Source organism: Halichoerus grypus, chromosome 7 (genome assembly GCF_964656455.1).
Source record: "Halichoerus grypus chromosome 7, mHalGry1.hap1.1, whole genome shotgun sequence".
In the NCBI taxonomy this organism is placed as follows: Eukaryota; Metazoa; Chordata; class Mammalia; order Carnivora; family Phocidae; genus Halichoerus; species Halichoerus grypus.
The window spans coordinates 132,459,224-132,482,742 of record NC_135718.1 but is presented as its reverse complement, the minus strand read 5'-3'; the positions used below and the strand labels follow the sequence as shown (position 1 = coordinate 132,482,742).

The following is a 23,519-nucleotide window of genomic DNA, read 5'->3' as shown; positions in this document are numbered from 1 at the left end:
TCTTCAATTGCTCCAAACCAAACCTATGACCTTTCTCTCAAAAACTGGTCCTCTCCATTTTGCACCTCTCACCAAATGGCACCAAATTCCACCGTGTCTGGTTACCCAAAAACTTAGGCATCATCGTAGATTCTTTCCTCTCCTGTATTTGCAAATATTTAATACATTAGTCATCAAACCTTTTCAATTCTTCCCACCAAATATCTGTAGAATGCATCTACCTCTCTTCATCTCTACTACCACAACCACCTCAACTAAACTACCATTTTTTGCAAATGGGATCCTTGCAAAAGCCTACCAACTAGGAACCTAAACTTCTTTTTGCCTTCTACATTTTTCCTCCAAATTACAACTACACAGATGCTTTCTAAATGTGATTTAGATCACATCACCCCACTGTGTATTGGCACTACACTTCTGTTAGAATAAAGACCAAAAACTCTTAAATGGCATTATTAAACTTACTCAATTGTGACATGATCCTTCCTATCTCTGCCTTTTCTACATGATCTCTTCCCTTATTGTAGAGCTCTCAGCTCAGCTCTCAGGGAAACCTTCCTTGAAGCAGCCACTTGATCAATGTAGTCAACTAATCTCTTAGGCAATGTCACTCACCACACCTCTTCTGCCATCTATGTTGGTTGTAACTTTACATTTATTTGCATATGTATTTCTTTAATAGTTATCTTCTCATTAAACTGCAAGTTTCCCTAAGATGAAACAGTATGTCTATTTTACTCACCATTATAGTCCCAATGTCTTTATGAGTACACACCTATAGTGAGTTAGGCATTCAATATAGACAAATGGATGGTGCCATAAAGGCAAAAATATGGCCGATGAGTTCAGCAACGCTGTCCTTTCCAAAACACATCTCTTATATTCTCAGCAACAAGATAGGTAAGAATGAAGAGGGATATGGACATTTTTCATAGATAAAGGTGATGTGCTATAAAAACTACTAAATAATTAAGTAAATAGCATTCTCTGAAAAATTATAAAATAAATTGTGAATCAGAAGTTTAAGAGCATTTTTTCAAAGAGAAATTAATACTCAATATAGAGGTACTAAAGCTAGTTATCAAACAAATAGCATTTTCTTTGGACTGGGATGTTATTTTATTTTGATAGGTCTTAAAATACTACAGGTATTTAAATTTAAATAAGACTTTGAAGAAAAGCCTTTTCTTAGACAAGGCCATGTCATGTGAAATAGGCTTCATAATCCTTAAAAAACATTTCTGCATGGGGCACCTGGGTGGCTCAGTCATTAAGCATCTGCCTTAGGCTCAGGTCATGATCCCAGGGTTCTGGGATTGAGCCCCACGTCTGGCTCCCTGCTCAGAGGGAAGCCTGCTTCTCCCTCTCCCACTCCCCCTGCTTGTGTTCCCTCTCTCGCTGTGTCTCGCTCTGTCAAATAAATAAAAAAAAAATCTTTAAAAAAACATTTCTGAAAAACTCTAATATATAAATTGCATGTGTGAAGTGAGGTCTCCAACAGAAAGTCATCTTTTCCACCAAATTGGATAAATATATAGAAGAATAATGTATCAATTCTAGTAAAAAGCTAGTGCCCCAACTCTTCTTCATAAAATGAACATATCATGAAAAAAGAATGTAGGATATGATGTGCACATTTCTAGATCATCCCCAAAACAAAGAAGAGAGAAAACAAACTGGCAACCAGACCATAATTCCAAATGCAGCTTCAAGCCCACTGACAAAAATGCATTACAAGGAAAGAATATCTATACAGGAATATTTACTGTAGCAGGAAAGGAAGTGGAAGAGAATTAAAGTAGCCTCATGATCAACAATAGAAAAAAACATGAAAATGATAAAAAAAAGTCATCGAAAAGATGATGCTGAGAATATTGACTTAACTACATCAGTATGAGCATGTTATGTATACGTATTTACACAGAGAGAATTTACAAAAGATTGGTCATCAAAGTACTGTAGGTCCTTATTTCCAGATGTTGATATTTTAGGCAATTTTTACTTCCTTTCCTTGCCATAGGTATTTATATAGTAATAATCACGAACTAACTATAAAATCCTGGAAAATAAAATAAGTTTCACTTTTGTTCATTATAAAAATAAAACAACAAAAGCAAACATAAAAACAAAATGTATGGGATTTGGTTTTTCAGACTGAACTAGGTTTATAGATAAAATCCACTCTTGACGCATCATTATGAAAACTGGAAGAACCATATCAAACCATGGAAGTTATGGCAAAAATTAAATATAGAAAGTCGGTGACCTGTAGCCTCAGCCACTTTTCACAGCATGCTTATTTATGGCTTCTCCAAAAGGTAAGAACATAGCTGCTAAAAAATGTCAGAGAAGCTTTAGCAGCTGAGGCAGAAGTCCAGGGGTGAATATGTTAACCAGAAGAATAAAGCATTTGCTAAATACATGAAAGTCATGGGGTAAATATGTGGGGCATAATTTATATGAAAGGACCTTTGACTCACAAACTCAAGATGAACACTGATAGTTCTCCAAGAAAACAATTGCAGCTCGTATTGTATTAACAAAAGTATAATACCCCAAACCAGGGTGGAAATGATAAAACTCTCCTAACCATAACAAATACTGAGAACTGAGTACTAGGTATGGTACTAGGCCCACATCTCAAAGACATATAAAATTTAGTGTGTGTCCAAAACCAAGGAGACCACGATACTGATGCATAGTAGAGTCTTGACAATATATTAGGAAGATTTTTCAATAACTGATTCCTTTCAAAACACTAGATATACTTCGTACCAGGTTAGACAGCCAGCTGTGAGGAGTATTGCAGGGACGACTAAATCCTACTCTCTAAGAGACTGGACTTTAAGAGTCTTTCCATCCCATGTGCACTGGCTGAAACTTTCTATCAACACTCCTCTCCCCTCTCCATGGTATAGAGTTGAGTGCAGAAAGGCACTCTTCAGTTAAAGGCTACATTTCTCAGCCTTTGTGTGAAATTATGGTGATATGACTGATTCTCACATGAGATCTGAGAATAAAATGCAAGTAAAAGTGATGCTTGTCATTTGTTGCCAATAATTTCAAGTATATATATACCTTCTCCATGCTCTGTTTACCTTTCCCAAAGCTGTTTGCAGAGGATGTTTAGGTCTTAGACAGCACGTAGACACAAAATAGAAGTGGTTTTCATACATAATAGTGTACTTACCATGTTATAGAGTGTGTGCATGCATGTATGTGTGAATCACCCAAACACAGAAGAGATCTACAGTAAGAACACACCAGCATTAGACTCCAGTAAACAAAAAAAATTCTTTTGAATTTTTGATATTATATGTTAGAGCACTTGGTGTTACTTTAATCTATACTGTAGCCAATATACATTGGAAAAAGAAAAGGTCTACATTATAACATTCCTTCCAATTGGTCATCAAATATTAAAAAGATATTGTGGGGGTGCCTGTGTGGCTCAGTCAGTTAAGTGTCTGACTTGCATTCAGGTCATAATCTCAGGATCCCAGGGTCAGTGGAACCCCAGGTCCACTGGGCTCTATGCTCAGCGGGGATTCTGTTTCTCCCTCTCCCTCTGCCCCTCCCCTCACTTGTATGCACGTGCTCTCTCTCTCTTTCTCAAATAAATAAATAAATAAAATCTTTAAAAATATATACATAAATAAAAGATTTCTTCTTTTGATATCTATTACCCTAAAGAAGAAATAATCTTTAAAATGTGAACGTCACCTGAACATTTGTTGCTCTATTAGGCACTGATTTTCAATGTAAATCCAAATACCATACAATATAAGCACATTCATGTGCTTCTTACCTTGTCCCTATCACTTGATGTTAAAAACTAATAATCACTTCCACAGTTTTTAAAGTGCAAGGAGATACATTCATTTTGACACACAGTGAAGAACTGTAAGCACCAGCAGGCAATGAGTCAATGCTGATGGCTCATCTCTCAGTGAAATTCATAAGCAACATGCCAGAGGTATGTTTCCTTTGCTAATGCCTTTAAATCATTTACTACAAACCGTGTACATGTATTTACACAGAGAGAATTTACAAAAGATTGGTCATCAAAGTACTGTAGGTACTTATTTCCAGATGTTGATATTTTAGGCAATTTTTACTTCCTTTCCTTGTCATAGGTATTTATACAGTAATATATAGTAATAATCACAAGCCAAGCGTTTGTCATTTGTGCAATTTTATATATTAACAATAATATTTTTTTTCATATCCTCAGTTTGTCCATACTTGCAACATTTTCCTATCAGTTTTGACTCTAAAGGGGCTTAAAAATAAAGCAAAGCAGCACAAACTATCCACAGCTTTATTATGTCAGAAGCTCTAATTAAATAAATCTCTTTGCTGAATTAGCCTCATTATTTTAAAGTAGAGCCTGTGCCCATAAAGGCCACTTCTGTTTTTCATTAACCAATACTGCATTGACTATGGGAACTGAACAGAACATTGTATTCAAAATGGAGCCACAAGTTATGTTGTTATGTTTTTTAATTGCAGTAATCTGGTTTTTAAATTTATATCCTCTATAATTATGGCTAAGTATTCTCAGTAATATGACATAGAAGTTAATTGTAGGAAACTTTGTTCCTCTTAATGTTTTTCAAATAATACAATTTTACTCTGCCATCATCCCCCAATGCCCCTTCACCCTTAGAGAAATTCTATCATGTCTCATTTTATGATTTTCAGGTCTCTCTAATGTACATTTTATTTATAAATCACCAAGTTTTAATAACTGTTCTGGTATGTGCTTAGAAAGTAGTGCAGCATGAACTGTTTTTAATAATACATAGACAGAAAAATGTAATAAATGTAATATGCACTAGCATCTCTAGCCAGTGGTCTTCAATCATCTTGATTGTGCAACACCATCAATAAAACTGTTGAACATAATTTCATTAACTCAACAACATTCACTGACCCACGAAGTCCTACACTAAGTATGAGAGCTACAGAGGCAAATGGAACATGGTCCTTGCCTTCCATAAGCATATAGAGAGAACAGAGAAGTAAATAGTAAAATCAAGGGCAATGAGTTAAGTGTTGGGACAGAAGTATGCAGGGGAGGTTCAGAGAATCTCCAGAGGCCACTCCTAACTCAGAAATTAGGCTATAATCATGATGTCAGGTAAGAATTTCAGATAAGGTATTATACAAGAAATTGTTACCTTGAAGGTCCGGAAGTCCTGAGGCAAGTTAAAAAGGAGTAGAGAGTGAGGAACAAGAATGGAAAACAGAGATCAAGAAGACAGAGCAGAATATCCCAAGGCCCAGAGACAATGGAGAGCAGAATATGTATAAGTGGCTTCAGGTAGGTCAGAATGGCTGGATGGCAGGTTGGTGAGGTAAAATAAGCACAGGTCAGATTATAAAGGACCTTCATTTATTCAGTTATTCACTCGCTCATTTAATAAATAAGTACTGAGCATCGAATTTGTGCCAGGTTCTGAGAATTCAGATAACAAGCTGTGCCCTCATGGGATAGCCACTGCAATCCCCATGGAATATACAGAAAACATAACAAACAAGTAAACTATGTACAATATACAAAAGAGATAAAAGCAATGGAGAAAAGTTAAAAGGGAAAAGAAAAAAGAAAAAAGTATTTGAAGGAGTCTTGTGAGGAGAATACAATTTTAAACAGGATATTTAGGTAAAGCTTCACTGAAAATACAATTTTGAGTAAGATCTGAGGAAGTGTGCCTTATGTTATCTGATGGAAGAGAATTCCAGACAGAGGGAACAGCAGGTATGAAGGCCCTGAGCCAGGATTGTGGCTGGTATATTCCAGAAACAGAGAAGAGGCCAATGTGGCTGGAGCAAAATGGGTGGTGGATGAAGAGGAGGAGGTGAAGTTACAGAGAAACAGGAATTCTCACAGCCATGGTAAGCAGTACAGCATTTCAAGCACAGCTGTGTAAAGATCTGACTTAGACTTTAAAGCAATACTGGCTGCTATATTAAGAATAAACCAAAGGGGAGCAAAGGCAGAATTAGCAGGACTAATTAGAATGGCTACTGCAGTACCCAGGTGACAGAAGGTGGCTTGTGCCAGGATAGCAGCACTGAGAAGTGGTTGTATGCTGGATATATTTTCAAAGTAGAAATGACAGAATTTTCTAAGGGGTTTGCATATGCTGCAGAGTGTGAGACCAAAAGAGAAGTTAAGAATAACTCTGAAGCATTTGGCCTGAGCAACTGTTAGGTTGGAATTTGGTTCAGCTGAAATGTGGAAAGCTGAGAGTAGAGCAGGGTTGGGGGAAGGACAGAGTTGTCACATGTTGAGATGTGGAAGAAGCAGACCGGAACATGGCAAGTTTGAAATGCCTATTAAACATCCAAGTAGAAAGGATGAATATGCAGTTCAAATGGGGGAAATGGGAAGGTGCTGGCTTCCTGTAGTCAGTGATTTAAACAGGGATGAAAGACATAAAAAGATTAGAGCTGGGGTGCCTGGGTGGCTTACTTGGTTAAGGAGCTGACTCTTGGTTTTGGCTCAGGTCATGATCTCGGGGTCCTGGGATCCCCACATCTGGCTCCGCACTCAGCAAGGAGTCTGCTGGAGATTCTCTCTCTCCCTCTCCCTCTGCCCCTCCTGCTGCTTGTGCTCTCTCTCTCTCTCTCTCAAATAAGTATATAAATAAATCTTTAAAAAAAAAAGATAAGTGCTGAAGGCCTCAAAGCAAAGGGCAAATATGAAAAAATTTCTGCTTCTCTGTATGTAAGGTAGGAATAATAAGATTAAGTGTATACTGAAGGAAATAACATAAATAAAACAACTAGTCCAATGCCAGAAAATAGCAAGAATTTCAAAATATACAACCTTTCACAGGCTGAAAATTCCCTGAGGGTAGTGAGTGTTCCTTTTCTTAGTTATACCTTGACTCATAGCAATATAAATACATGCTAAGTATTCAATAAAGATATAGCAAAATAGACATAATTATATTTCATTAAATGAATTAAAATTTTATAAAGAATTATCACATAAATTATTACATGATAAAATTTCACTTGATAATCTTTAACCCTTTAATAAATACAGAATAATTTCTGTCTAAAAAAAAAAAAAAAAGCTGAGGAGTAACCAATTCATTTAAATGCATATTATACTATCACTCTCCATTTTACTTTGATCTTTTTTATTTCTTAATTTTCTTAGAGCAACTCCACATGCAAAAATAACTACAAAAGTTAGCCATCAAATTTGTCTTGTACTTTGAAAATTATTTTAAATTTAGTAGGCTAGACAGGAACCCAAAATGGTGATGAATTAGAAATTATTACATAGCCAGCTCCCTTACCTACTACTTCCACCAAAGGATAGATCCTAAAAGGGGAAGTGTATAAATGAACAGAAATGCAATTTAATAAAAGCAACATGATAATGAATGTAAAAATAGGTTAAAATAAGTCAGTAAGTCATTTAACTCAAATAAGATAAAGAGCTACACAAGCTAAATCTGAGACTTAAGATAGTCATGCATCCCAATAAATGCTGGAGTGTTTCAAGAGTTACAACTAGATTTTTGTTGTTGTTGTCATTGTTTTGTTTTAGGTTTTGATTTTTGGTTATTTTTAGATTCCACATATCATTTTCTAACTTATTTCACTTAGCATAATGCCCTCAAGGAATCTTTAAAAAAAAAAAAAAAAAGGTAACATCCAGTGAAACTGTAAATACTTATAAAGCTGGTATACAAAAGAGTATACCTTTTTGGTATATATGTAAATCAAGAACAGAAAGGTGTGTGGGTCTTTAGAGAGATTAACCCCATATTAAACAATTACTTAGAGTACTTTGGTTAGCAATAAAAATGATATGGGTTGGTGTCCAGTATTAGCATTAGATAAGTAGATAATAAAAGAAGAAATGTTTATTTTTTTACTAGAGTGTTATTTTTTTAAGCATATTTATTTATTTAAGCAATCTCTATACCCAGCATGGGGCTCAAACTCATGACCCTGAGATCAACAGTTGCATGCTCTTCTGACTTAGCCAGCCAGATACCACAAGAAGAGATGTTTAAAAAAAGAACTTACAAGGATTATGTTCATTTATTAACCGAAAGCCAGATCAATTTAATTGTGACAAACCCCTAAAACATCCTTAAGGAAGTGAATTCCATAGACCATCCTTTAAAATTATAATACAAAGGGAAGGAGTCAAGATGGTGGAGAAGTAGGAGTACCCTGGGCTTTCCTCCTCCCTTGAACACAGCTGTATTGAGGTCAGATCACTTGGAACACCCAGGAAATCCATCTGGGAACTGGGAGAAGTTGGTCACAGTTGGAGACACAACTGGTCACAGTTGGAGGGAGACAGCATGCCAGGTGCCAGGTGCGTGGAAGTGAATTGGGTGAGAGAAAAACTGCAGTGCCACAGAAGGGAAGGAACCCTTTCTGCAGAGAGAGAAAAGGGAGAGAAAGAGAGAGGGATTGAGAGTGCAACCTTGAGTTTGCACAAGACGAAAACTTCTCTGGACCATGGATTGGGAGCGGGGGTACTGAGTGTCACAGTAGAGGAGGGGGGGTAGGTCCCCACAATGCCAGGTCCTTTAAGATTTGGAGTCTTGAATTCCAGCCGTGAACCAAAGATAAAATGCAGGGGAGCTGTAGGACCAGGCATAGACCTCACTACTCTGTGAGGGCTTCCTAAACAGCAGGGAGTGTGGGATCCCCTGTCTGGGATGAGAGAGTGTCATGGAACCATTTTCCCCATCGCCACCAACATGTGGAACTTCAGAGAGCAACACAGTGGCCCCCACTGGAGGTGGGATATGCTTACACCAAACCCTGCCCCCCTGTGCCTGGCAAGTGCATATTTCCTGGGGTAGGTCTGACTCTGAGCCAGCGCAGCAGGTGTCTCCCCCAGAATACCACCCACCACAGGCAGCACCCCACATGCACCAAGTCTACTGATCACTCTGCAGTTTCTGCTGGAAATAGGACCAGGCTTTGTGGTTTTTTTTTTTTCCCCCTTTGGAATCAGGCTTATAGTTTTTTGTTTGTTTGTTTGTTGATTTTTCATTTCCTTTTCTCTCTCTTTTTTTTTTTGATCAGGCATTGTTTTTCTTTTTTTCTTTTTTCCAGACTTATGTTAACAAGCAAATCAAAGCACATCTATTTAAAGGTCCAATCACTCCCCACTGCAAGCAAGGAGGAACTCTGTAGAGGACTGACCAGTGGGAAAGAGCAGACAAACTGCAATAGCAGAGTGCACATGTACATGCATACACCAGAAACACGTCCTGAAGTGCCAGGCCCTGGAGACTGTATGACCCCTTTTTAATGTAGCATTACTCTCAGGTGCAAGACACATAACAAGCTTTCAAAACACACAAAAGACAGAAACTTAGACCAAATGACAAGATGGAGGAATTTTCCCCAAAAGAAAGGTCAAGAAGAAATCATAGCCAGGTACTTGCTCAAAACAGATATACGCAATATATCTGAACAAGAATTTAGACCAACAGTCATAAACTACTAGCTGGGCTTGAAAAAAAAGCATAGAGGATACCAGAGAAATCCTTGATGCAGAGATAATAGACCTAAAAACTAGTCAGGCTGAAATAAAAAGTGCTATTAACTGAAATGCAAAACCGACTGGATATAATCACAATGAGGATGGAAGAAGCAGTGGAGAGAATAGGTGATACAGAAGATAAAACTATGGAAAATAATGAAGCTGAAAAGAAGAAGGAAAGAAAACTACTAGATCACGAAGGTAGATTTAGGGAACTCAGAGATTCCATTAAGTAAAATATTATCCATATCACAGGAACCCCAGAAGAAGAAGAGCAGGAAAAGGGGGCAGAAGATTTACTTGAACAAATTTTACCTGAGAATTTACCTAATGTGGGGAAGGAAACAGGCATTCAAGTCCAAGACGCACAGAGAACTCTCCTCAAAATAACAAAAACAGGTCAACACTGCAACATATCATAGTGAAACTTGCAAAATACAAAGATAAAGAGAGAATTCTGAAAGCAGCTAGGGACAAAGGTCCTTATCCTACAAGGGAAGACACATAAGGTTAGCAGTAGACCTTGCAGGCCAGAATACTTTATCCAGCAAGGCCGATCATTCAGAATAGAAGGAGAGATAAAGAGTTTCCAAGACAAGGTTTTTGAAAGATGGCGGAGGAGTAGGGGACCCTATTTCAACTGGTCCCCGGAATTGAGCTGGATATCTACAAGACCACTCTGGGCACCCACGAAATCAGCCTGAGATGTAAGAAGATCTGGACCTCTACAAACAGAATATCGCAGATGGCTGGTTTTGAGGTAGGAAGAAGGGAGCCGTGATTCCACCGGCAGATATCGGAGGACAAACGGCAGCCGGAGGGTGTCTGACCATGGGGATCCTACACCACCAGTGAGTGACAGCCTTGCGCGCTGCAGATGGGGCACAGACTCGTAGACCAGTAGCGGCGGGGAAAGGACTTCAGGGCAGCCCTCCAGGGTGGGAACCCGAGCGGCAGGGTCGCACCCGTGAACTGCAGCCCCCCGGGTCAGAAACCCAGAGCGGCGGGGTCGCGCGTGCGAACTGGGAGTGGCTGGCAGTTTTAGAAGCACAAAGGGCAGAGAGGTGCCCCGACCTGGAGGCAGGACTGGGAGCACTGCGGAGGGGCGCACAATGCAGGACGCTGTAGTTTATAGCAGCACGGACAGAAACGGAGACAGTGTGGCCTGGAGAGCTCACTGAAGAATAGACTGCGATCTCTCTGCTCTGAGGCAGAGGGTTGGAAACGGTCTCTTCTGCTCTGACTCGCAGAAGAGACGCAGAAAGCCGCCAGAGAAAGCCGCCAGAGAACAAAAGCCCCAAAAACTGATTCCCACTGAGCCCATCCCCCGCCACAGGGGCGCAGGGCAACTCCGCCCGAACACGGTTGCCTGAGTAACAGCATGGCAGGCCCCTCCCGCAGAAGACAGGCTGGGAAAACAAGAGGCCAGCAACCCTAAGGTCCCAAGAAAACAGGTGCATCTTGCTTGGGTTCTGGTCAATAATTTGGACTCTATACATGCCCTCAAACACCCCTCAACAGAATGACTAGGAGGAGGAACCCCCAAAATAGAAAAGACTCAGAGATTAGGATTTATGCTGCAGATTTACAAATGGATGCAGATATAACCAAGATGTCGGAGATGGAATTCAGGCTAGCAATTGTGAAGACAATGGCTAGAATGGAGAAATCAATTAATGGCAACACAGAGTCTCTAAGGGCAGAAATAAAAGGGGAATTGGCAGAACTTAAAAATGCTATCAATGAGATCCAATCCAATCTAGATAATCTAACAGCTAGGGTAACTGAGGCAGAAGAGAGAATAAGCGACCTGGAAGACAATATAATAGATAAAAAGGGAAAAGAGGAGGCCAGGGAAAAACAACTCAGAATCCATGAAAATAGAATTAGAGAAATAAGTGACACCATGAGGCGTTCCAATGTCAGAATAATTGGAATCCCGGAGGGAGTGGAGAGAGAGAGAGGACTAGAAGATGTATTTGAGCAAATTGTAGCTGAGAACTTCCCTAATCTGGGGAATGAAACAAACATTCGAGTCCTAGAGGCAGAGAGGACCCCTCCTAAGATCAAGGAAAACAGGCCAACACCCCGGCATGTAATAGTAAAACTTGCAAATCTTAGAACCAAGGAAACCATCTTCAGGGCAGTTAGGGGGAAGAGATTCCTTACGTACAGAGGGAGGAACATCAGAATAACGTCAGACCTATCCACAGAGACCTGGCAAGCCAGAAAGGCCTGGCAAGACATATTCAGGGTACTAAATGAGAAGAACATGCAGCCAAGAATACTTTATCCGGCAAGGCTTTCATTTAGAATGGATGGAGAGATGCAGAACTTCCACGACCGGCAGAAACTGAAAGAATATGTGACCACTAAGCCAGCCCTGCAAGAAATATTAAGGGGGTTACTATAAAAGGAGAAAGACCCCAAGAGTGATCTACAACAGAAATTTACAGGGACAATCTATAAAGACAACGTCTTCACAGGCAACATGATGACAATTAATTCATATCTTTCAATACTCAATCTCAACGTGAATGGCCTAAATGCTCCCATAAAACGGCACAGGGTTGCAGATTCGATAAAAAGACAGGACCCATCCATATGCTGTCTACAAGAGACTCATTTTGAACCTAAAGATACATCCAGACTGAAAGTGAAGGGATGGAGATCTATCTTCCATGCTAATGGACCTCAAAAGAAAGCTGGGGTAGCAATTCTTAGATCAGACAAATTAGATTTTAAACTAAAGTCTGTAATAAGAGACACAGAAGGACACTATATCATTCTTAAAGGGTCTATCCAACAAGAAGATCTAAAATTGTAAATATCTATGCCCCCAACATGGGAGCAGGCATCTATATAAGCCAACTGTTAACCAAAATAAAGAGTCATATTGATAAAAATACGTTGATCGTAGGAGATCTCAATACTCCACTCTCAGCAATGGACAGATCATCTAAGCAGAAAATCAACAAGGAAACAAGAGCTTTGAATGATACATTCAACCAGATGGACCTCATAGATATTTACAGAACATTCCACCCTAAAACAACAGAATACTCATTCTTCTCGAGCGCACATGGAACTTTCTCCAGAATAGACCATATACTGGGTCACAAATCAGGTCTCAACCGCTACCAAAAGATTGAGATTATTCCCTGCATATTCTCAGACCATATGCTTTAAAACTGGAACTCAATCACAAGAAAAAATTTGGCAGAAATTCAAACACTTGGAAGCTAAAGACCACTCTGCTCAAGAATGTTTGGGTCAACCAAGAAATCAAAGAACTTAAACAATTCATGGAAATCAATGAGAACGAAAACACATCGGTCCAAAACCTACGGGATACTGCAAAGGCAGTCCTAAGGGGGAAATACATAGCCATCCAAGCCTCACTCAAAAAAATAGAAAAATCCTGAATTCACCAACAACTCTACACCTTAAAGAACTAGAGAAAAAGCAACAAACGACACCTAAGCCACACATTAGAAGAGAAATAATTAAAATTAGAGCAGAGATCAATGAATTAGAAACCAGAAACACAGTAGACCAGATCAACGAAACTAGAAGTTGGTTCTTTGAAAGAATTAATAAGATTGATAAACCACTGGCCAGACTTTTCCAAAAGAAAAGAGAAAGGACCCAAATTAATAAAATTATGAATGAAAGGGGACAGATCACGACTAACACCAAGGAAACAGAAACAATTATTAGAAATTATTATCAACAACTATATGCCAATAAACTGAGCAATCTGGATGAAATGGAAGCCTTCCTGGAAACCTATAAGCTGCCAAGACTGAAACAGGAAGAAATTGACAACCTGAATAGGCCAATAACCAGTAACAAGAATGAAGCAGTGATCAAAAACCTCCCAAAAAACAAGAGTCCAGGGCCTGATGGATTCCCTGGGGAATTCTACCAAACATTCAAAGAAGAAATAATACCTATTCTCCTGAAGCTGTTTCAAAAAATAGAAACAGAAGGAAAACTTCCAAACTCATTCTATGAGGCCAGCATTACCTTAATCCCCAAACCAGGCAAAGACCTCATCAAAAAGGAGAATTTCAGACCGATATCCCTGATGAATATGGATTCCAAAATCCTCAACAAAATCCTAGCTAATAGGATTCAACAATACATTAAAAGGATCATCCACCACGACCAAGTGGGATTTATCCCAGGGATGCAAGGGTGGTTCAACATTCGCAAATCAATCAATGTGATAGAACACATTAATAAGAGGAGGGAGAAGAAGCATATGGTCCTCTCAATTGATGCAGAAAAAGCATTTGACAAAATACAACATCCTTTCCTGATTAAAACTCTCCAGAGTATAGGGATAGAGGGAACATTCCTCAAGTTCATAAAATCCATCTATGAAAAACCCACAGCCAATATCATCCTCAATGGGGAGAAGATGAGAGCCTTTCCCTTAAGATCAGGAACACGTCAAGGATGCCCACTCTCACCACTATTGTTCAACATAGTACTAGAAGTCCTAGCAACAGCATCAGACAACAAAAAGAAATAAAAGGTATTCAAATTGGCAAAGAAAAAGTCAAACTCTCTCTTTTCGCAGACGACATGATATTTTAGGTGGAAAACCCAAAAGACTCCACCCCCAAATTACTAGAACTCATACAGCAATTCAGTAATGTGGCAGGATACAAAATCAATGCACAGAAATCAGTTGCTTTCTTATACACTAACAATGTAACTGTAGAAAGAGAAATTAGAGAAACGATTCCATTTACAATAGCACCAAAAACCATAAGATACCTCGGAATAAACCTAACCAAAGAGGTAAAGGATCTATACTCTAGGAACTACAGAACACTCTTGAAAGAAATTGAAGAAGACACAAAAAGATGGAAAAATATTCCATGCTCATGGATCGGAAGAATAAACATTGTTAAAATGTCTATGCTACCCAGAGCAATCTATACCTTCAATGCCATCCCGATCAAAATTCCAATGACACTTTTAAAAGTGCTGGAACAAACAATCCTAAAATTTGTTGGAATCAGAAAAGACCCCGAATCACCAAGGAAATGTTGAAAAGGAAAAACAAAGCTGGGGGCATCACGTTGCCTGATTTCAAGCTATATTACAAAGCTGTGATCACCAAGACAGCATGGTACTGGCACAAAAACAGACATACAGACCAATGGAACAGAATAGAGAACCCAGATATAGAGCCTCAACTCTATGGTCAAATAATCTTTGACAAAGCAGGAAAAAACATGCAATGGAAAAAAGATAGTCTCTTCAATAAATGGTGCTGGGAAAATTGGACAGCCACATGCAGAAGAATGAAACTTGACCATTCTCTAACACCATACACAAAGATAAACTCAAAGTAGATGAAAGACCTCAATGTGAGACAGGAATCCATCAAAATCCTAGAAGAGAACATAGGCAGTAACCTCTTTGACATCGCCCACAGCAACTTCTTTCAAGATACATCTCCAAAAGCTAGTGAAACAAAAATTCTACCAAAAATGAACATTTGGGACTTCATCAAGATAAAAAGCTTCTGCACAGCAAAGGAAACAGTCAACAAAACAAAGAGGCAACCCACAGAATGGGAGAAGATATTTGCAAATGACACTACAGATAAAGGGCTGGTATCCAAGATCTATAAAGAACTTCTCAAACTCAACACCCAAAAAACAAATAATCAAGTCAAAAAGTGGGCAGAAGATATGAAAAGACACTTCTCTGAAGAAGACAGACAAATGGCTAACAGACACACGAAAAAATATTCATCATCATTAGCCATCAGGGAAATTCAAATCAAAACCACACTGAGATACCACCTTACACCAGTTAGAATGGCCAAAATGGACAGGGAAAGAAACAACAAATGTTGGAGAGGTTGTGGAGAAAGGGGAACCCTCTTACACTGTTGGTGGGAATGCAAGTTGGTACAGCCACTTTGGAAAACAGTGTGGAGGTTCCTCAAAAATTTAAAAATAGAGCTACCCTATGACCCAGCAATTGCACTACAGGGTATTTACCCCAAAGACACAGATGTAGTGAAAAGAAGGGCCATATGCACCCCAATGTTAATAGCAGCAATGTCTGCAATAGCCAAACTGTGGAAAGAGTCGAGATGCCCTTCAACACATGAATGGATAAAGAAGATGTGGTCCATATATACAATGGAATATTACTCAGCCATCAGAAAAGATGAATACCCAACTTTTACATCAACATGGATGGGACTGGAGGAGATTATGCTAAGTGAAATACGTCAAGCAGAGAAAGTCAATTATCATATGGTTTCACTTATTTGTGGAACATAAGGAATAGCATGGAGGACATTAGGAGAAGGAAGGGAAAAATGGGGGGGGGAATTGGAGGGAGAGATGAACCATGAGAGACTATGGACTCTGAGAAACAGGGTTTTAGAGGGGAGGGGGGGGAGGGGGTTGGTTAGCCCAGTGATGGGTATTAAGGGCATGTACTGCATGGAGCACTGGGTGTTATACGAAAACAATGGATCGTGGATCACCACATCAAAAACCAATGATGTATTTTATGGTGACTAACATAATATAATAAAATTAAAAAAAAAAAAAGAGTTTCCAAGACAAGCAAAAAACTAAAGGAGTTCGTGAACACTAAACCAGCTCTGTAAGATATATTAAAGGGGACCCTTTGAGTGGAAAAGAGAGCCCAAAAGTAACAAAGAATAGAAAGGAACAGAGACAATCTACAGGAACAATGACATTACAGGCAATACAATGGCATTAAATTCATATCTCTCAATAATTACTCTGAATGTAAATGGACTAAAAACTCTAATCAAAAGGCATACAGTATCAGAATGGATAAAAAAAAAAATAAGACCCATCAATATGCTGCTTAAAAGAGACCAATTTTAGACACAAAGATACTTCCAGATTGAAAGTGAGGGGATGGAGAACCATTTATCATGCCAATGGACATCAAAAGAAAGCTGTAGTAGCCATACTTATGTCAGAAAAACTAGATTTTAAACCAAAGACTGTAATAAGAGATGAAGAGGGTATATATCATAATAACGTAGTCTATCAAAAAAGATCTAACAACTGTAAATATTTATGCCCCTTACTTGAGAGTGGCCAAATAAATAAGCAATTAATATCAAACTTAAAGAGACTCATTGATAATAATACAATAATAGTAGGGGACTTTAACACCTCACTCATAGCAATGGACAGATCATCTAAGCAGAAGAGCAACAAGAAAACAGTGACACACTGGACCAGATGGACTTAACAGATATATTCAGAGCATTTCATCCTAAAGAATACACATTCTTTTCGAGTACACATGGAACATTTTCCAGAATAGATCACATACTAAGTCACAAATCAGGCCTTAACCACTACAAAAAGATTGAGATCATACCATGCATATTTTCAGACCACACTGTTATGAAACTTGAAGTCAATCATAAGAAAAAATTTGGAAAGACCACAGATACCTACTAAAGAATGAATGCATCAACCAGGAAATTAAAGAAAATTTTAAAAAAATACATGGAAGCCTATGAAAATGAAAACATTACAGTTCAAAACCTTTGGGATGCAGCAAAGTCAGTCCTAAGAGGTAAATATATAACAATACAGGCCTTCCTCAAGGAGCAAGAAAAGTCTCAAATACACAACCTAAACTTACATCTAAAGGAGCTGGGAAAACAACAGCAAATAAAGTCTAAATCCAGCAGAAGAAGAGAAATAATAAAGATTAATGATATAGAAATTTAAAAAATAGTAGAACAGATCAACAAAACTAGGAGCTGGTTCTTTAAAAGAATTAACAAAATTGATAAACACCAAGGCAGACTTAACAAAAAGAAAAGAGAAAAGACCCAAATAAACAAAATGATGAATGAAAGAGGAGAGATCACAATCAACACCTCAGAAATACAAACAACTATACGAGAATATTAGGAACAGTTATATACCAACAAATCAGGCAATCTGGAAGAAATAGATAAATTCCTAGAAACATATAAACTACCGAAACTGAATCAGAAAGAAAGGGAAAATCTGAACAGACCCATAACCAGCAAAGAAATTGAATCAGTAATCAAAAATCTCCCAACAAACAAGAGTCCAGGATCGGATGGCTTCCCAGGGGAATTCTACCAAATATTTAAAGAAGACTTAATACTTATTCTTCTGTTCCAAAACTGTTCCAAAAAATAGAAATGGTAGGAAAACTTCTAAACTCATTTTATAAGGCCAGCATTACCTTGATTCCAACCAGACAACGAACCCACTAAAAAGGATAATTACAGATCAACATCCTTGATGAACATGGATGCAAAAATTCTCAACAAGATACTAGCTAATTGAATCCAATAGTATATTAAAAGGATTATTCACCATGACCAGGTGGAATTTATTCCTGGGCTGCAAGGGTGGTTCAATATCTGCAAATCAATCAAGGTGATACATCACATTAATAAAAGAAAGGATAAGAACCATATGATCCTCTCAATAGATGCAGAAAAAGCATTTGATAAAATATGACATCCTTTCTTGATAAAAATCCTCAAGAAAGTAAGGATAGAAGGAACATACCTCAAGATCATAAAGGCAATATATGAAAAAATTACAGCTAACATCATCTTCAATGGGGGAAAAGGAAGAACTTTTCCCCTAAGGTCAGGAATACAACAGGGATGTCCACTCTCACCACTGTTGCTCAACAAAGTACTGGAAGTCCTAGACTCAGCAATCAGACAACAAAAAGTAATAAAAGACATCCAAAATGACAAGGAAGAAGTCAAACTTTCACTTATCTCAGACGACATGATATTTTAAGTAGAAAACCCAAAAGACTCCCAACAAAAAATCTCTAGAACTAATACAGGAATTCGGCAAAGTTGTAGGATGTAAAATCAACACAGAAGTCTGTTACATTTCTATACACCAATAATGAAGCAGCAGAAAGAGAAATCAAGGAATCAATCTCATTTATAATTGTACCAAAGACCATAAGATACCTAGGAATAAATCTAACCAAAAAGGTAAAAGATCTGTACCCTAAAACTATAGAACACGTATAAAATAAATTAAGGAAGACACAAAGAAATGGAAAAACATTCCATGCTCATGGACTGGAAGAACAAACATTGTTAAAATGTCTATGCTACCCAAAGGAATCTACACATTCAGCAATCCCTATCAAAATAACACCAGCATTTTTCACAGAGCTAGAACAAACAATTCTAAAATTTGTATGGAACCAGAAAAGACCCAAAACAGCCAAAGTAATGTTGAAAAAGAGAAGCAAAGCTGGAGGTATCGCAATTCTGGCCTTCAAGCTATATTACAAGGTGTAGTCATCAAGACAGTATGGTACTGGCACAAAAACAGACACATAGATCAATGGAAACAGAACAGAGAACTAGAAATGAACCCACAACTATATGGTCAACTCATCTTTGACAAAGGAGGAAAGAATATCCAATGGAAAAAAGACAGCCTCTTCAACAAATGGTGTTGGGAAAATTGGTCAGCCACATGCAGAGGAATGAAACTGACCACTTTCTTAAACCATACACAAAAATAAATTGAAAATGAATGGAAGACCTAAATGTGAGACAAGAAACCATCAAAATCCTAGTGAGAACACAGGCAGCAAGTTCTTTGACTTCGGCCACAGCAACTTCTTGTTAGACACATCTCCAGAGGGAAGGGAAACTAAAGCAAAAATGAACTATTGGGATTTCATTAAGATAAAAAGCTTCTGCACAGCAAAGGAAACAATCAACAAAACTAAAAGGCAACTTACAGAATGGGAGAAGATATTCACAAATAACATCAGATAAAGGGCTAGTATCCAAAATCTATAAAGGACTCATCAAACACAACACCCAAAAAAACAAAAAAAACAAAAAATCCAGTTAAGAAATGGGAAGAAGACACGAACAGATATTTCTCCAAAGAAGACATAAAAATGACTAACAGACACATAAAAAAATGTTCAACATCACTCAGCATCAGGGAAATGCAAATTAAAACTACAATGAGAATAGCAATTGCACTACTAGGTATTTATCCAAAGGATAAAAAATAATTATTTAAAAGGGCCCATGCACCCCAATGTTTATAGCAGCACTATCTGCAATAGCCAAAATATGGAAAGAGCCCAAATGTCCATTGACTGATGAACGGATAAATTAAAAGTGATATATATATATATATATATATATATATATATATATATATATATTCCACAATGGAATATTACACAGTTATCAAAAATAATGAAATCTTGCCATTTGCAATGACATGGATGGAGCTAGAGTGTATTATGCTAAGTAAAATAAGTCAGTCAGAGAAAGACTCATATATGGAATTTAAGAAACAAAACAGATGAACACAGTGAAGGGAAGGAAAAATAAGATAAAAACAGAGAAAGAGGGGCACCTGGGAAGTTCAGTCCTTTAAGCGTCTGAGTCTTGGTTTTGGCTCAGGTCATGATCTCAGGGCCATGAGGTCAAGCCCCAGGATGGGCTCTGTGCTCAGTGTGGAGTGTGCTTGAGATTCTCTCTCTGTGTCCCTATGCCCTTCCCCTTGCTTTCTAAATAAATAAATAAATAAATAAATAAATAAATAAATAAATAAATATTTTTAGGCAAACCGTAAGAGACTCTTAACTATAGGGAACAAAAGAGAGTTGCTGGAGGGGAGGTGGGTTGGGGGTTGGGGTAAATGGGTGATGGGCATCAAGGAGGGCACTTGTAATGAGCACTGGGTGTTATATCAAGTGATGAATCACTAAATTATTCCTCTGAAACTAATACTACACTATGTCTTAACTAACTTTAATTTAAATAAAATCTTGAAATAAAAATAAAAATAAATTAAATTATAATCCATTTCAAAGTAATAAAAAGAATATTGTTGAAGTTTGGACAGACACCTTACCATTCATTTCCTTGTGAAGGGTTTTCTAGTAGCACTCGGATTATGTATAATAAGCAGCTTAATAATTTGAGAGAAAAATTGAATAGACGAATTCTTAGACCTTTAAACAAACAACAAAAATTTAATTTTTATTTGAACTTAGTTCATGAAGGACCAAAAAAAATTGTCAAAAATAACAACTTTAAGTATAGAACTTAAATTGTATTTAGAAACTATAATTGTCTAAACTCTTAAATTTTAGGTAGCTGAATTTTAATTACCTAAATATTTAAACAAAAACTGACATTGACAGATTGTATGCACTGAAAATGGCAATGAATATTATACCCAAGGATAAATCTAGGTTTGAGCATTCAGAAGCCACAAAAATATTTCCAATCAAGATTGGTTCAAATATTCTTAGAAGTGTAAGCATTTTTATATCCATGAATTTTGGAATAAATTTTAGCTAGCTAGAAAACCTAGACACTTACAAGTTCATCAGATAGTTTATAAATCTTTTACTTTCAGAACACCTTGTGGATTTGATTATAGAGAAATTATAATCATGTATATAATTATATATGTACTCTCAATTAGTAATTATATAATTGTAGAAGAGTCATAATAGCATTTGCTGGAAAATACATGCATACACACACACTTTTTAGTTCGACCAGTTGAAACTTACTTTTGACTTTAGGTTGAATACCAATGAAATCTTTGATATTTGGGGGTATTAAGACTGCTATGTATGTATCTATAAAACTGTGTAGGTCACAGTTATGCAGCCTATAATACTTGATGATGAAGAAGAGCAATTAACATTAAGCAAAATATGCCTAAAGTCTGATTAATAGAAGCATTACCTTTCCTGTAATTATCAGGTGGTATCTGATTGATGCATTATGAATAAAATTTTCAGAAAGGTCTTCTTATAATTATTATTTAATAAAATCTGGAAATGAAATGTCATTTTTTTTACTCTGCTATATATGAGTGTACTTGAAGTAACATTTCTTAACAGTAAAAGGTTAATGCTTATTAATTGTGTAATTTTTCCTAGGTTTCCCTATGAAAATGCTAGGTACATTTTATGGGTTAGCTTCTTCATAAAGTCTTTTAAACTGTTAATGAAATTGCCCTGGTTTTATAGAACTGGTCTCCTCAAATGACTATTTAATCAAAGTTGGCTGCTGGTGAAGTATTCAAATAATGCATCTATCTTTTCTGGCCTGCAAAGATAGCATTGTTAGTATTAAAATCAAGGAAACCTATTCAGATGATGTAGCCACTTTAGGTAATACTTCTTAGTGGGACTTCCTCAGAAATTCTAAACAACCAGGTTGGAAAGGCATTAGCTATGATTAGCCTTAACTCTGGAGCTAACTTGCCATTAAGAATCTCTAGCCAGGGGCACCTGGGTGGCTCAGTCGTTAAGTGTCTGCCTTCCGCTCAGGTCATGATCCCAGTGTCCTGGGATTGAGCCCGCATCGGGCTCCCTGCTCAGCGGAAGCCTGCTTCTCCCTCTCCCCGCCCCCTGCTTGTGTTCCCTCTCTCGCTGTGTCTCTTTCTGTCAAGTAAATAAAATCTAAAAAAAAAAAAAAGAATCTCTAACCAGTGTGCCTTACATACTGAAACAGTCCCTACACTCGATATTTGGATAAACTCCCACAACTTGGGCTTTTCTCTTTGGACCCTATAGAGACACAACTTAATCTAGACCACCCCAAGAAGATTCCAGGGTCAAAAAGAACAAAAAGTCTACACCAATCCATAATATAGACTTCTCCATTGTTTGCTGACATTTTAAGCAATAATCACATGAAAAATTATATATTGACTCATTATATATGGCTTTTAAAAAATATGTGGCATTACAGGAAGGTGACAAGTATCACTGACACATCAGCCTTGAATGGTCTTAGGTCAGTGACTTATGCCAATTTCATGTCTTCTTGAAGTTGAAATGTTTCCCAAATTTATCTGATGAGAAGAATCAGTGGAGTGTGAAACTCTGAGCTGAGGCCTACACTTCCTGATTCAAAATCTCCAGAGAAGGGTGCTAGTAATCTGTACATTTCAGAAAACCCTTGTTATCAGGCATGATTGGGAAGCATTAAACTCTTCCTCAATAAATCAGATAATTATTCCGGTTTGGTCAGAGCCTTCTCAGTATCCCTCACAGTTAAAATAAGGGGACCCACATTTAAATTATTTTCCTAAATGTCTTGACTAATCCAGATGGTCCTCTCACAAGTCTGCTTATTGATGTGGGATTTGGGGAATTACAGGTATTCAAAAATCCTAACACCACCAAATGTAACATCTATAGCTTTCTAAACTTTTACTGCCTGGCAGAAAAGATTATCATATTTATTCTACATAAAAGATATTTTGCAAAAGGATTGCATGGCTGAATTTTTTTAGGCAAATATGTACAAACATATACACAGGAGAATAAAATGAATTACTTACTTGATCTCTGGTTTTTGATAAAAAATAACTTTAGTCTCTCTTTAAATGTGTTTTCATTCATATAGAATTCAACTTGTACCCTGCAAGCAGAATATAAAAATATAATTAATCTTAAGATGAATACATTTAAAAATAATTTTATTTAATGCATTATATACTTTGAGTGAATCCCCACTACAGAAAATGAAAATTGAGTAAAAATACTGAATTTTTTGGAGAGAAGCAGTTACTTTCTAATTCTAAACATAGAATAAGTTCAAATATCATATATTTAATTCAATTATCTGTATTACCAGATGTAATGAATGGTATAAATAATTCAAAACAGCAATAATATGTGTCTTTGGAATAATTTTGAATCAGTGTTTTCACAAGTTTTTTCTCTGTCATTAGAATCAATTGGGTATTTGAAGAATCCAGTTTGAACACCACCACCCGATATGCTGCATCAGAATCTTAAGGCACCAGCCTGAAAATCTATTTTTAAAAAGCCTTTCCGTCCATTTTGAGCCTATTTGGGACCCACATTATGGGACATTTTACCTCTTTATTTATTTATTTAAGTTTATATTAAAATA

At 37.3% G+C, this 23,519-nt stretch overlaps 1 protein-coding gene across 5 annotated transcripts in view; it reads right to left on the bottom strand.

The window, feature by feature from the left end:
* KCNT2 (potassium sodium-activated channel subfamily T member 2) overlaps positions 1–23,519 on the bottom strand; it is a 375,975-nt gene that overhangs the window by 248,198 nt on the left and 104,258 nt on the right. For all 5 annotated transcript variants that reach the window (XM_078078345.1, XM_078078342.1, XM_036084475.2 and 2 more), the window contains exons 2-3: positions 22,942–23,021; positions 20,485–20,584 (exon numbers count right to left, since the gene is read on the bottom strand). In XM_078078345.1, the coding sequence (XP_077934471.1) occupies positions 20,485–20,584; positions 22,942–23,021 (180 nt within the window). The remainder of the gene's footprint in view (positions 1–20,484; positions 20,585–22,941; positions 23,022–23,519) is intronic.